General features: G+C 49.9%; 1 protein-coding gene across 6 annotated transcripts in view; it reads right to left on the reverse strand.

Moving 5' to 3' along the window:
- The window catches only part of LOC106574803 (trafficking kinesin-binding protein 2), a 62918-nt gene extending 47792 nt beyond the window's left edge, over window positions 1-15126 (reverse strand). For 2 of the 6 annotated variants that reach the window (XM_045698163.1, XM_045698162.1), the window contains exons 1-2: window positions 6465-6647; window positions 2354-2531 (exon numbers count right to left, since the gene is read on the reverse strand). In XM_045698163.1, the coding sequence (XP_045554119.1) occupies window positions 2354-2396 (43 nt within the window). In that variant the 5' untranslated portion in view covers window positions 2397-2531; window positions 6465-6647. Of the gene's footprint in view, window positions 1-2353; window positions 2532-6464; window positions 6648-7161; window positions 7446-9575; window positions 9823-14960 lie in introns of those variants that run through there. The other 4 variants (XM_045698158.1, XM_045698159.1, XM_045698160.1 and 1 more) reach the window with 4 other exon arrangements.
- Window positions 15127-15230: the final 104 nt, after the last annotated feature.

Raw genomic sequence — 15230 nt, forward strand, 5'->3', positions numbered from 1 at the left:
CTTCTCTTGTGAAGCCCAGACGTAAGAGAGAGAACAATGGCTAAACCCGGTCTTAACTTCCAATGCTCCATCCCTCTGCCCAACCCCCCTTCACGCCACTCCGCCATCCACCAGGCTGCCCAGTATCAGAACATTCCAGGCAATCCCGTGATTGGCAGATAGCAGGTTGATTGGCATAACCCCGCGAACAAGTACGACACAACCCACTAGTAGCCTAACACATAACCCACAACTGTCTGTGCGGGTCGCTACAATAATAATAAGTGACAACATTTTTATAGCGCTTTTCATAATCAAACAAACAATCTCATGAGTAGCCTAGCTGGTTGGCTAGGTCAACCAATAGAGGCCAAGTCTGAGAGGGACAGTTGATAGCTTGATCAGAGGAGATGACCAGGGAGATGGTTGATGAAGATGGAGTCCGGTAATGATCTTGTAGAGGGCTAGCTACTTTGGGAACCAGCGGTTTCTGCCGTGGCTTACTACATACTTCTTACCGAACAGTACATGCTAAATAGTAAGTACTACGATTAGAACAAAGTATGCAGTTTAAGTAAGTAGTAGGCAAGCCAGAGTCTGAACACGGACAGTTTAGTCGCTGGGTTTCTAAGTGACAAGACGTTGGATGGATGCCAACAACCTTTGATACTGACATGTCACTTGATCATGCTGCCTGTAAAAGCTAACTAGGCCTAGTCTATATCAAAACGTCTATATCAGAACAATCACTCCATTCCAATCCACACCCCCTTCGTCTCTGGAGGGTACCATTCAGTGGGGTAAGGGGCACCGGATTGAGACTCATTAAAATATGACATGCCATTTCTGTCTGTCTGGCTGCCGCGGGGTCTAATAACTGCATGGCGGTCTTCATTTATCCTCGGGGAGAAGTGGAGCAAGTTTCCCACTGGCCCTTATCTGAACGGGAGCTTACCGCCCCACTGAACAACCCTCCAGGCAGTACACTTTGTGGGCTGTGCCAAGAGAAACTGTCTGACCCCCTAAATCTTACTGTACCCCTTTACTGTCCCAGTAGGATGCATTGTGTACATGCCAACACACAGTCAACAACACACGCACACCGTCCACACACACACACACACACACACAACCGTCCACACGCAAGCGCACCGTCCACACACGCGCACCGCCCACACACACGCAGTCACTACAACTGCTCCTCTTCTTTCAGAGTCCATAACATCCACAATAACAGCATTGCTGTTGTTCAATGCCCTTCACTGATTTCTCCAAAGACAACGGTGATATGTGATCCGAGTGTATTACATGACAACCAGAGAGAGTACTGGGCCAGCTCTCTGCTACTGCCAGACTGACTGGCACCTGAAAGGGTACTGGGCCAGCTCTCTGCTACTGCCAGACTGACTGGCACCTGAAAGGGTACTGGGCCAGCTCTCTGCTACTGCCAGACTGACTGGCACCTGAAAGGGTACTGGGCCAGCTCTCTGCTACTGCCAGACTGACTGGCACCTGAAAGGGTACTGGGCCAGCTCTCTGCTACTGCCAGACTGACTGGGACCTGAAAGGGTACTGGGCCAGCTCTCTGCTACTGCCAGACTGACTGGCACCTGAAAGGGTACTGGGCCAGCTCTCTGCTACTGCCAGACTGACTGGCACCTGAAAGGGTACTGGGCCAGCTCTCTGCTACTGCCAGACTGACTGGCACCTGAAGATGACATCACTGCAGTATGGAGCAGATCAGCCTGGGTTCCAGAATGAGTAGTGATGTACTGTTAGCTGCAAGACTGTCTACTTGTAACCACATACCACACGTTTCAATGTAAACAGTTACATGGACACATTATTTCCTGCCTGCTATGACTCATACACTCTGCTACAAAGTTATGAGTACATCCGCACACACAGACACTCTGCTACAAAGTTATGAGTACATCCGCACACACACAGACACTCTGCTACAAAGTTATGAGTACATCCGCACACACAGACACTCTGCTACAAAGTTATGAGTACATCCGCACACACACAGACACTCTGCTACAAAGTTATGAGTACATCCGCACACACACAGACACTCTGCTACAAAGTTATGAGTACATCCGCACACACACAGACACTCTGCTACAAAGTTATGAGTACATCCGCACACACATAAAGACACTCTGCTGCAAAGTTTTACTAACATGCGACACGCACACACAGACTAACTGAACCCTGCAGCTCTATGACCTAGGAGACATCAACATGTTCTGCACTCACACACAGGGACCCGCACGCCCAGCGACCCGCACGCCCAGCGACCCGCACGCCCAGCGACATGCACGCCCAGCGACACGCACGCCCACCATCTAAATCATTTCTTAAGGCTCACCTTCCACAGCAACATTCTCATTGAGAATGTTAAAGACCGGCATGGCCGTTTCACCCTGTACTCTCTCCTCTCTCTCCGTCTGTCTCTCTCCCGCGACGCTGCCTGATCCTGGCTCGACACTCAGCTGCACTTAGAAGACCAGATCAGTGGATTCCTCTGTCCTTGCCAGGGACAGCCGCTGAGGCAACAACAAACACACGTCTCTGTGCCGCTCATATGGAAGAAACATCAAGAAAAAGGGGATGTGGAGAAACATTCACCCGACTATTACACTGAGTTAAACACACAGCTGTTCATATGAGCACGTTCACCCAAGCACACACACACACACACACACACACACACACCTGTCCATCTGCTGCCCTGATCTCATCTAGGGCATAGCCAATCAGAATGAGGAACAGAGAGCGCGTGAGCGAGAGAAGAGAGAGAGCACAACAGCACCATTGGCTCAGAGGGACAGGGCCGTCTCATTCCAGTGTGTGTTGTTTGGCAGAGACACTGAAGCAGACACAGAGCTCTTATTAGAATTCTACCCTCTCTACACCATCACTGTCCTGTCAGTCACACTAGATCACCATGTAACACTGTCCTGTCAGTCCCACCATCAACACCATGACTGTCCTGTCAGTCCCACCATCACTGCCCTGTCAGTCCCACCATCAACACCATGACTGCCCTGTCAGTCCCACCATGACTGCCCTGCCAGTCCCACCATGACTGCCCTGTCAGTCCCACCATGACTGCCCTGTCAGTCCCACCATGACTGCCCTGTCAGTCCCACCATGACTGCCCTGTCAGTCCCACCATGACTGCCCTGTCAGTCCCACCATGACTGCCCTGTCAGTCCCACCATGACTGCCCTGTCAGTCCCACCATGACTGCCCTGCCAGTCCCACCATGACTGCCCTGCCAGTCCCACCATGACTGCCCTGTCAGTCCCACCATGACTGCCCTGTCAGTCCCACCATGACTGCCCTGTCAGTCCCACCATGACTGCCCTGTCAGTCCCACCATGACTGTCCTGTCAGTCCCACCATGACTGCCCTGTCAGTCCCACCATGACTGCCCTGTCAGTCCCACCATGACTGCCCTGTCAGTCCCACCATGACTGCCCTGTCAGTCCCACCATGACTGCCCTGTCAGTCCCACCATGACTGTCCTGTCAGTCCCACCATGACTGCCCTGTCAGTCCCACCATGACTGTCCTGTCAGTCCCACCATGACTGCCCTGTCAGTCCCACCATGACTGCCCTGTCAGTCCCACCATGACTGCCCTGTCAGTCCCACCATGACTGTCCTGTCAGTCCCACCATGACTGCCCTGTCAGTCCCACCAGATCATAGAACACTGCTCTGCCAGTCACACCAATGACTGCCCTGTCAGTCCCACCAGATCATAGAACACTGCTCTGCCAGTCCCACCATGACTGCCCTGTCAGTCCCACCATGACTGCCCTGTCAGTCCCACCATGACTGTCCTGTCAGTCCCACCATGACTGTCCTGTCAGTCCCACCAGATCATAGAACACTGCTCTGCCAGTCCCACCATGACTGCCCTGTCAGTCCCACCATGACTGCCCTGTCAGTCCCACCATGACTGCCCTGTCAGTCCCACCATGACTGCTCTGTCAGTCCCACCATGACTGCTCTGTCAGTCCCACCATGACTGTCCTGTCAGTCCCACCAGATCATAGAACACTGCTCTGCCAGTCCCACCATGACTGCCCTGTCAGTCCCACCATGACTGCCCTGTCAGTCCCACCATGACTGCCCTGTCAGTCTCACCATGACTGCCCTGTCAGTCCCACCATGACTGCCCTGTCAGTCCCACCATGACTGCTCTGTCAGTCCCACCATGACTGTCCTGTCAGTCCCACCATGACTGTCCTGTCAGTCCCACCAGATCATAGAACACTGCTCTGCCAGTCACACCAATGAATACACAACAGGAAGTGATGAGCGCAAGGTACTTTTACCACGGATACAAAACACTGATTCCACCTCTTCCCTGTAACTAGAAAGTCACACAGGATTCCTATTCTTTCTTGTATGTTAATAACATACAACCACTAGACTTGGGCGGTATCCAGATGTTCATACCGTTCTTCTGCCATCCCAGGATTTACAGTATTACCAGCATAGAACACAAGACGCATAGACGCTTTTAGCTAAATGCACAAACCAATTCGAAAGACAGGCAAATTCAGCTCGTAAAGTTATAGGCAAATTCAGCTTGTAAAGTTATAGAAGTACAGCTAGTAGCCATTTTCGGTGCGAGTGGACATTGAAAAGCTAAATTAAACGAGAGAAATGAACAAAGCTGTGATGCATGCTTGTCTGAAGGAAGAGCAGCCTGTGTACATGGAGCAGAGGGGAGAAGGAAGAGCAGCCTGTGTACATGGAGCAGAGAAGGAAGAGCAGCCTGTGTACATGGAGCAGAGAAGGAAGAGCAGCCTGTGTACATGGAGCAGAGGGGAGAAGGAAGAGCAGCCTGTGTACATGGAGCAGAGGGGAGAAGGAAGAGCAGCCTGTGTACATGGAGCAGAGGGGAGAAGGAAGAGCAGCCTGTGTACATGGAGCAGAGGGGAGAAGGAAGAGCAGCCTGTGTACATGGAGCAGAGGGGAGAAGGAAGAGCAGCCTGTGTACATGGAGCAGAGGGGAGAAGGAAGAGCAGCCTGTGTACATGGAGCAGAGGGGAGAAGGAAGAGCAGCCTGTGTACATGGAGCAGAGGGGAGAAGGAAGAGCAGCCTGTGTACATGGAGCAGAGAAGGAAGAGCAGCCTGTGTACATGGAGCAGAGGGGAGAAGGAAGAGCAGCCTGTGTACATGGAGCAGAGAAGGAAGAGCAGCCTGTGTACATGGAGCAGAGGGGAGAAGGAAGAGCAGCCTGTGTACATGGAGCAGAGGGGGAGAAGGAAGAGCAGCCTGTGTACATGGAGCAGAGGGGAGAAGGAAGAGCAGCCTGTGTACATGGAGCAGAGGGGAGAAGGAAGAGCAGCCTGTGTACATGGAGCAGAGAAGGAAGAGCAGCCTGTGTACATGGAGCAGAGGGGAGAAGGAAGAGCAGCCTGTGTACATGGAGCAGAGAAGGAAGAGCAGCCTGTGTACATGGAGCAGAGGGGAGAAGGAAGAGCAGCCTGTGTACATGGAGCAGAGGGGGAGAAGGAAGAGCAGCCTGTGTACATGGAGCAGAGGGGAGAAGGAAGAGCAGCCTGTGTACATGGAGCAGAGGGGGGAGAAGGAAGAGCAGCCTGTGTACATGGAGCAGAGGGGAGAAGGAAGAGCAGCCTGTGTACATGGAGCAGAGGGGGAGAAGGAAGAGCAGCCTGTGTACATGGAGCAGAGGGGGAGAAGGAAGAGCAGCCTGTGTACATGGAGCAGAGGGGAGAAGGAAGAGCAGCCTGTGTACATGGAGCAGAGGGGAGAAGGAAGAGCAGCCTGTGTACATGGAGCAGAGGGGAGAAGGAAGAGCAGCCTGTGTACATGGAGCAGAGGGGAGAAGAACAGAGGATAAAAAAACACTAGTGGGGAAACAAAGTGGCAGCTGTACAGATACCTTATCTAGAGCTCTGACTTCTCAAACACGTCAAAAAGCCAAAACCATGTCTCCTTATTAATTCAGACACTTACTCAGCTAACTAACAAGTAACCAAATACCCAGCTGTAGAGTATAGCACATCTTAGACAGTTACAAGATATCTGATGGCAAACACTTAGTAGTGAAATGCATACAACTAACTTCATCACCTCAGGAGCATCACACAACACTATGGACTCACCAGCTGTGTCCTGTTGTGCTCTTTACAACCAACACCTGACTGGCTGCTGATCTGAGGAACTACAGTAAGATTCATCATTTTAAATGATGTGACAGGAGAAATGAAGAACAGAATCTTCTTTATCTCCTAACGTATCGCACCAGTTGACTGCAGGTATTTATGTACATTTGCTACAACATATTAAAATGAATTGAAAAACTTCAAATAAATAGTTTCAACGGTATTGACGGTATATGAAAACCATCGCGTGGGTATTTCCAAATAACCCGGTATACGGTATACCTCCCAACCTGAACAACCACACACTGACTCACACGGCGGTGACTCACTCATGTATGTGAAGGTATCCTCGGCCAGCATGGGGGAGATGGTGGTGGGGCAGGGCTCCTCTTCAGGGGAGCAGATGGGAGAGATCACCCAGTCCTGGCTGTCATACAGGTACAGAGACTCTGACCCCTGGGAGCCCATCGACCCCCCTCCACCACACTGCTTACTGCTGCTACTGGTGTCATCTGGGGAAGAGCATTCAGAGACAGAACCAAATATTGCCATCATCCATGCAACAAAATAGTGGGTGCAGTACTAATACAGTAACTATTACAGTGAATCTACACATCGCCCCTTATAGATTAAACCAACTCAGTGCTGAAACTGATTTCTGTAACGCTGCCTTAGACACCATCCGTCTGAGCGAAGACTGAGTGCTGGGTTGAGAGTGGGGATGAGTGTGTGTGTCATGAATGTGTATGTATGGCAGGGAGTGTGTGTGTGTGTGTTCCCGTGGCGGTGCATAACACAATGTCTTCCGGTTCAGTGTTATGTGGTTTAGTGGGCTGGGCTAACTATAGCAGAAGACTCAAGTCCTCACAACTGTGTAGACAGACAGGAAAACAGACACACACACACACACACACACACACACACACACACACACACACACACACACACACACACACACACACACACACACACACACACACACACACACACACACACACACACACACACACACACACACACACACACCTTGAAGGGTGTGTGGTTGCAGTTTTTCTCAGGAGAGCCAAGTCAGGCATGCAAGGCTCCCTTCTCCTGTCCTGAAGTCTCCTGTCCTCTCTCCATCTCCTGTCCTGCAGTCTCCATCTCCTGTCCTGCAGTCTCCATCTCCTGTCCTGCAGTCTCCTGTCCTCCAGCCATCTCCCTCCTGTCCTGCAGTCTCCTGTCCTCTCTCCATCTCCTGTCCTGCAGTCTCCTGTCCTCCAGCCATCTCCCTCCTGTCCTGCAGTCTCCTGTCCTCTCTCCATCTCCTGTCCTGCAGTCTCCTGTCCTCCAGCCATCTCCCTCCTGTCCATCTCCCCCCTATCCTGCAGTCTCCTGTCCTCCAGCCATCTCCCTCCTGTCCATCTCCCCCTATCCTGCAGTCTCCTGTCCTCCAGCCATCTCCCTCCTGTCCATCTCCCCCTATCCTGCAGTCTCCTGTCCTCCAGCCATCTCCCTCCTGTCCATCTCCCCCCTATCCTGCAGTCTCCTGTCCTCCAGCCATCTCCCTCCTGTCCTGCAGTCTCCTGTCCATCTCCCCCCTATCCTGCAGTCTCCTGTCCTCCAGCCATCTCCCTCCTGTCCTGCAGTCTCCTGTCCATCTCCCCCTATCCTGCAGTCTCCTGTCCTCCAGCCATCTCCCCACTATCCTGCAGTCTCCTGTCCTCCAGCCATCTCCCCCCTATCCTGCAGTCTCCTGTCCATCTCCCCCCTATCCTGCAGTCTCCTGTCCTCCAGCCATCTCCCTCCTGTCCATCTCCCCCTATCCTGCAGTCTCCTGTCCTCCAGCCATCTCCCTCCTGTCCTGCAGTCTCCTGTCCATCTCCCCCTATCCTGCAGTCTCCTGTCCTCCAGCCATCTCCCCCTATCCTGCAGTCTCCTGTCCATCTCCCCCCTATCCTGCAGTCTCCTGTCCTCCAGCCATCTCCCTCCTGTCCTGCAGTCTCCTGTCCATCTCCCCCCTATCCTGCAGTCTCCTGTCCTCCAGCCATCTCCCTCCTGTCCTGCAGTCTCCTGTCCATCTCCCCCCTATCCTGCAGTCTCCTGTCCTCCAGCCATCTCCCTCCTGTCCATCTCCCCCCTATCCTGCAGTCTCCTGTCCTCCAGCCATCTCCCTCCTGTCCATCTCCCTCCTGTCCTGCAGTCTCCTGTCCTCCAGCCATCTCCCTCCTGTCCTGCAGTCTCCTGTCCTCTCTCCATCTCCTGTCCTGCAGTCTCCTGTCCTCCAGCCATCTCCCTCCTGTCCATCTCCCCCCTATCCTGCAGTCTCCTGTCCTCCAGCCATCTCCCTCCTGTCCATCTCCCCCCTATCCTGCAGTCTCCTGTCCTCCAGCCATCTCCCTCCTGTCCATCTCCCCCCTATCCTGCAGTCTCCTGTCCTCCAGCCATCTCCCTCCTGTCCATCTCCCCCTATCCTGCAGTCTCCTGTCCTCCAGCCATCTCCCTCCTGTCCTGCAGTCTCCTGTCCATCTCCCCCCTATCCTGCAGTCTCCTGTCCTCCAGCCATCTCCCTCCTGTCCTGCAGTCTCCTGTCCATCTCCCCCCTATCCTGCAGTCTCCTGTCCTCCAGCCATCTCCCTCCTGTCCTGCAGTCTCCTGTCCATCTCCCCCCTATCCTGCAGTCTCCTGTCCTCCAGCCATCTCCCCACTATCCTGCAGTCTCCTGTCCTCCAGCCATCTCCCCCTATCCTGCAGTCTCCTGTCCATCTCCCCCCTATCCTGCAGTCTCCTGTCCTCCAGCCATCTCCCTCCTGTCCATCTCCCCCTATCCTGCAGTCTCCTGTCCTCCAGCCATCTCCCTCCTGTCCTGCAGTCTCCTGTCCATCTCCCCCTATCCTGCAGTCTCCTGTCCTCCAGCCATCTCCCCCCTATCCTGCAGTCTCCTGTCCATCTCCCCCTATCCTGCAGTCTCCTGTCCTCCAGCCATCTCCCTCCTGTCCTGCAGTCTCCTGTCCATCTCCCCCTATCCTGCAGTCTCCTGTCCTCCAGCCATCTCCCTCCTGTCCTGCAGTCTCCTGTCCATCTCCCCCTATCCTGCAGTCTCCTGTCCTCCAGCCATCTCCCTCCTGTCCTGCAGTCTCCTGTCCATCTCCCCCCTATCCTGCAGTCTCCTGTCCTCCAGCCATCTCCCCCCTATCCTGCAGTCTCCTGTCCTCCAGCCATCTCCCCCTATCCTGCAGTCTCCTGTCCATCTCCCCCTATCCTGCAGTCTCCTGTCCATCTCCCCCCTATCCTGCAGTCTCCTGTCCTCCAGCCATCTCCCCCCTATCCTGCAGTCTCCTGTCCATCTCCCCCCTATCCTGCAATCTCGTGCCCTCTCTCCTCAGTGTGTACTTCCCCCTGCTCTCCTCCTGTTTACCTCTCTCCTCCTCCACTCTTCTCCCCCCTTCCTCTTCACTCACCAGTCTCTGTGCTTCCGCCCTTCTTCTCCACGCCACGGGGTTTCACCTCAAACATCTCTCCTGTTCGTCTGCTCGCCGTGTGGGCGGAGCCTCCACCGCTCTCACACACACCGCTGGACAGGAAGAAGAAGGGAGCGCCACTGTGACATCACATCCTGCCTCCTCCTGAGGCAGGCAGGTGTCCAGGAGCCTGGAGGACAGTGGTGTCAGACACACAGTCTCCACTACTGGCCTCTGAACCCTAACCCTTAGCAGAAACAAAAGAAGCAGACCAGCAAAGTGTTCAGTAGGGAGAAACGTTTTGGAACAGAGTGAAACAGACCAGAGAAGTGTTCAGTAGGGAGAAACGTTTTGGAACAGAGTGAAACAGACCAGAGAAGTGTTCAGTAGGGAGAAACGTTTTGGAACAGAGTGAAACAGACCAGAGAAGTGTTCAGTAGGGAGAAATGTTTTGGAACAGAGTGAAACAGACCAGAGAAGTGTTCAGTAGGGAGAAACGTTTTGGAACAGAGTGAAACAGACCAGAGAAGTGTTCAGTAGGGAGAAACGTTTTGGAACAGAGTGAAACAGACCAGAGAAGTGTTCAGTAGGGAGAAACGTTTTGGAACAGAGTGAAACAGACCAGAGAAGTGTTCAGTAGGGAGAAACGTTTTGGAACAGAGTGAAACAGACCAGAGAAGTGTTCAGTAGGGAGAAACGTTTTGGAACAGAGTGAAACAGACCAGAGAAGTGTTCAGTAGGGAGAAACGTTTTGGAACAGAGTGAAACAGACCAGAGAAGTGTTCAGTAGGGAGAAACGTTTTGGAACAGAGTGAAACAGACCAGAGAAGTGTTCAGTAGGGAGAAATGTTTTGGAACAGAGTGAAACAGACCAGAGAAGTGTTCAGTAGGGAGAAACGTTTTGGAACAGAGTGAAACAGACCAGAGACGTGTTCAGTAGGGAGAAACGTTTTGGAACAAAGTGAAACAGACCAGAGAAGTGTTCAGTAGGGAGAAACGTTTTGGAACAGAGTGAAACAGACCAGAGAAGTGTTCAGTAGGGAGAAACGTTTTGGAACAGAGTGAAACAGACCAGAGAAGTGTTCAGTAGGGAGAAACGTTTTGGAACAGAGTGAAACAGACCAGAGAAGTGTTCAGTAGGGAGAAACGTTTTGGAACAGAGTGAAACAGACCAGAGAAGTGTTCAGTAGGGAGAAACGTTTTGGAACAGAGTGAAACAGACCAGAGAAGTGTTCAGTAGGGAGAAACGTTTTGGAACAGAGTGAAACAGACCAGAGAAGTGTTCAGTTGGGAGAAACGTTTTGGAACAAAGTGAAACAGACCAGAGAAGTGTTCAGTAGGGAGAAACGTTTTGGAACAGAGTGAAACAGACCAGAGAAGTGTTCAGTAGGGAGAAACGTTTTGGAACAGAGTGAAACAGACCAGAGAAGTGTTCAGTAGGGAGAAACGTTTTGGAACAGAGTGAAACAGACCAGAGAAGTGTTCAGTAGGGAGAAACGTTTTGGAACAGAGTGAAACAGACCAGAGAAGTGTTCAGTAGGGAGAAACGTTTTGGAACAGAGTGAAACAGACCAGAGAAGTGTTCAGTAGGGAGAAACGTTTTGGAACAGAGTGAAACAGACCAGAGAAGTGTTCAGTAGGGAGAAACGTTTTGGAACAGAGTGAAACAGACCAGAGAAGTGTTCAGTAGGGAGAAACGTTTTGGAACAGAGTGAAACAGACCAGAGAAGTGTTCAGTAGGGAGAAACGTTTTGGAACAGAGTGAAACAGACCAGAGAAGTGTTCAGTAGGGAGAAACGTTTTGGAACAGAGTGAAACAGACCAGAGAAGTGTTCAGTAGGGAGAAACGTTTTGGAACAGAGTGAAACAGACCAGAGAAGTGTTCAGTAGGGAGAAACGTTTTGGAACAGAGTGAAACAGACCAGAGAAGTGTTCAGTAGGGAGAAACGTTTTGGAACAGAGTGAAACAGGAGGTACTACTAGCAGGTAAGCTATACACCGAGTACAACCCCCCCCATATATTTTAATAGGCTACACTGTGTATACCAAAGATTAGGAACACCTTCCTAATATTGAGTTGCACCTCCTTCTGCCCTCAGAACAAGTTCTCATTTACAACTGCGACCTGGCCAAGATAAAGGAAAGCAGCGTGACACAAACAACAGAGTTACACATGGAATAAACACACAGTCAATAACACAATAGAAAAGTCTAAAGAGCAAAAAAATGAATAACCGTAGTTGGGGATGAGGTAGTTGGATGGGCTATTTACAGATGGGCTATGTACAGGTGCAGTGATCTGTGAGCTTAAAGTTAGTGAAGGAGATATGAGTCTCCAGCTTCAGTGATTTTTGCAGGTCGTTCCAGTCATTGGCAGTTGAGAACTGGAAGGAAAGGCGGCATTGGCGAAATAAAAATAAATAAAAATAAATACAATTTAAAAAACTGTTGAGCGTGAAAAATCCAGCCAGCATTGCAGTTCTTGACACAAATCGGTGCACCTGGCACCTACTACCATACCCTGTTAAAAGGCACTTAAATATTTTACACTGATTTAAGTAGATTTAACAGGTGACATCAATAAGGGATCATATAGCTTTCACCTGGATTCACCTGGTCAGTCTGTTAATGAAAGAGGTGTTCTTCATGTTTTGTACACTCAGTGTCGTATTCATTTGTGCACACCGTATCAAAACATTTTGCAATGGAAAACTAAAACAAGCATTTATTGGACGAAGTCAGGTACAGGTACTGTAAGTCCCTCCCTGTTTTGGCCCCTTTGCTTCTGTTTCCCAGTAAATAAGACCCAGAGGTCCTGCTTTGAGATGAAGCAGCCCCACCAAGTATGTTTAATGCAACCTTTTGAATTGGACTTAGCATCAGATACATCCATCCTTACCCACAGTAGTGCAGCAGGCCTTGTTTCAGTGACATATCCATCCTTGGGGAAGGAAAACCAAACTGGAGTTGACAGTACACTGCACCACATGCTGTCACTGGTCTACTCTACACACAAGAGAGAAGGTAGCTAACAGACATGGCTTGCTCACAGTGCAGTGTTGTTCCTTTTTATTTCTATGCCTTCTACAGGATTGTATGGTTACCTTCTTTTGGTTTCTAATATATATATATATATTTATTTTTGTTTTCTTTCGTTTTTTTCTTTTCATTTCCTCTCCCTGACTGCAGGAAGATTCTCTAGCCTTGTCTAGCCTATATCCTTCTCGTCAAGCTGTGATCTCATTCTAGCTCCTCTACCCCATGCTACCACCAAGCAATCAATACCTTTAACAACTGAGGGACAGTGAACAAGTAAACACGTCGGGGAGAGGCGAAGAGAATCAGAGCGTAGCCCCACCACCCTCCCCCTTTCTCTGATAAGGTGAAAGGTCAAATGAGAGGCATTTCCCAAGAGATGGCTTTCCTTCCTCATCTCCTGTCATTCCCTACCACTTATCTACAAGGGCTTGACAGGTCAAAGCAACATGGTGGAGACTTTCTACAAGGGCTTGACAGGTCAAAGCAGCATGGTGGAGACTGTCTACAGGGGCTTGACAGGTCAAAGCAGCATGGTGGAGACTTTCTACAAGGGCTTGACAGGTCAAAGCAGCATGGTGGAGACTTTCTACAAGGGCTTGACAGGTCAAAGCAGCATGGTGGAGACTGTCTACAAGGGCTTGACAGGTCAAAGCAACATGGTGGAGACTTTCTACAAGGGCTTGACAGGTCAAAGCAGCATGGTGGAGACTGTCTACAGGGGCTTGACAGGTCAAAGCAGCATGGTGGAGACTTTCTACAAGGGCTTGACAGGTCAAAGCAGCATGGTGGAGACTTTCTACAAGGGCTTGACAGGTCAAAGCAGCATGGTGGAGACTTTCTACAAGGGCTTGACAGGTCAAAGCAGCATGGTGGAGACTTTCTACAAGGGCTTGACAGGTCAAAGCAGCATGGTGGAGACTTTCTACAAGGGCTTGACAGGTCAAAGCAACATGGTGGAGACTTTCTACAAGGGCTTGACAGGTCAAAGCAGCATGGTGGAGACTGTTGCCATCCTTTCCCCTTCCTGTAGTTATGAAGGAATAGAGAGGAGAAAGGGAGGTTACCTAATCTTGTATACAGGTGCTGGACTAAGGTCTCATCTGCAGTGATATGACCACCTGCTCTGCCCCAACCCTCTCTTTCTCTCTCCCCCACTTTTACTGTTTTCATACTATCGTGATGAGCCGAACCGTGTCCCTTCTAGCAACTATAAGGGTTGCATAACCTGGCCAGCGCAGTACAGCTCGGCTCAGTAGAGTGAAAGGAGTCCCTACAACTCTCTTCCTCTGACTCTGTGTGATTCCCTAGAAACAATCTCCAATTAGCTGGCCCACATCTAACGGACTCTCTTCTGCACATGACTGTTTGAGTGTCAGGCGGGGGCAAGAGGACCATGTGATACCAGACGGTCTGAGCTGGAATTCCATCACAACGGCTCTGGGACCGTCTGCTGAGTAGTTAGTGGAACAACTGTCCATAACCACACTCATCCTGAGGGGAAAATGTCTTATTTACTTGAAATATCAACAAAAGTTAGAAACATTCACATCTAGGAGGGAAGAAAGAATTAGCTACTTGTCATTTGGTCTAGAATTTGTGCATTAACATGTTCATAAATAAAATGTAACCAATGATTGGTGGAAATATTATCTACTTGATTCCAACAAGTACAAGATTGGATGTGAAGTTGAGATATTAGCTAAATGTTTAATTCCCAAGTCAAAACACTTAAATGATCCTAAACAGGGAATTCGAATACAGTCTTCTGGACTTTGGGATCTGCAGCAGTCAGCATAGGGAAATGTCAAGCATTGATAGTTACTTTGTTGCTTTATCAACAGTAAGAATACTATCACGTGTTCGCGGGCTACAGTGTAACCACCGTGGAGCGTTCGTCATCAACAACAACAAAACATCTCGCTGATTGTGGGTAATAATAAAAACAATGGCGTAGTATATAGCTTTAAATATAAACTGCGATGAGCATAAGTGACAAGTGCAAAAATAATCATTGATCTCGGTACCAATGGAACAATTCGACAAGAGGAGAGTGCAATGACTTGTTTCATAATAATAAACCAAATCGACAATCGCAAAAAGTATGTTTTCGCCCGTTAAAATTCAAATCTCACGATTTCGTTCTGAGTGAGATTAGTTTTTTGGGGGATAGTAATGATGAATAGTATAACTCACTCCAGCTGATTAAGTTGACAAGCGAACATTGCAGAGCTATGTAGTACTGTGGCACATCCGTGATTTCCATCCGGCCTTTGGCAAGGATTTCTCCCATCGATGTGGTCACTTATGATCCGGATTTTCATATAATATAAATTAACATCAACCTACCTTTCGATGTATTGTAAACACCTTAGACAAATCCCAGAGCACATGTGGTCCCATCTATCCTAAAATATCAAACAATGGAAACAGTAGATATTAGGGAGAAAATGATCAGGGCAGACTGTTGGTGCTGATGGTTTCATCACGTCATGAAATAGCGCGCGGTTGAAATGAGTGACGTGTGAATTACGCGACAATATTTCTTGAGGGGTGTTTCTAAATAAAAGTCCTACACTAAATACATTGAAATTTGTTATTAACATCTATTTTGTTAAT

Source organism: Salmo salar, chromosome ssa16 (assembly GCF_905237065.1).
Source record: "Salmo salar chromosome ssa16, Ssal_v3.1, whole genome shotgun sequence".
Lineage (NCBI taxonomy): Eukaryota > Metazoa > Chordata > Actinopteri > Salmoniformes > Salmonidae > Salmo > Salmo salar.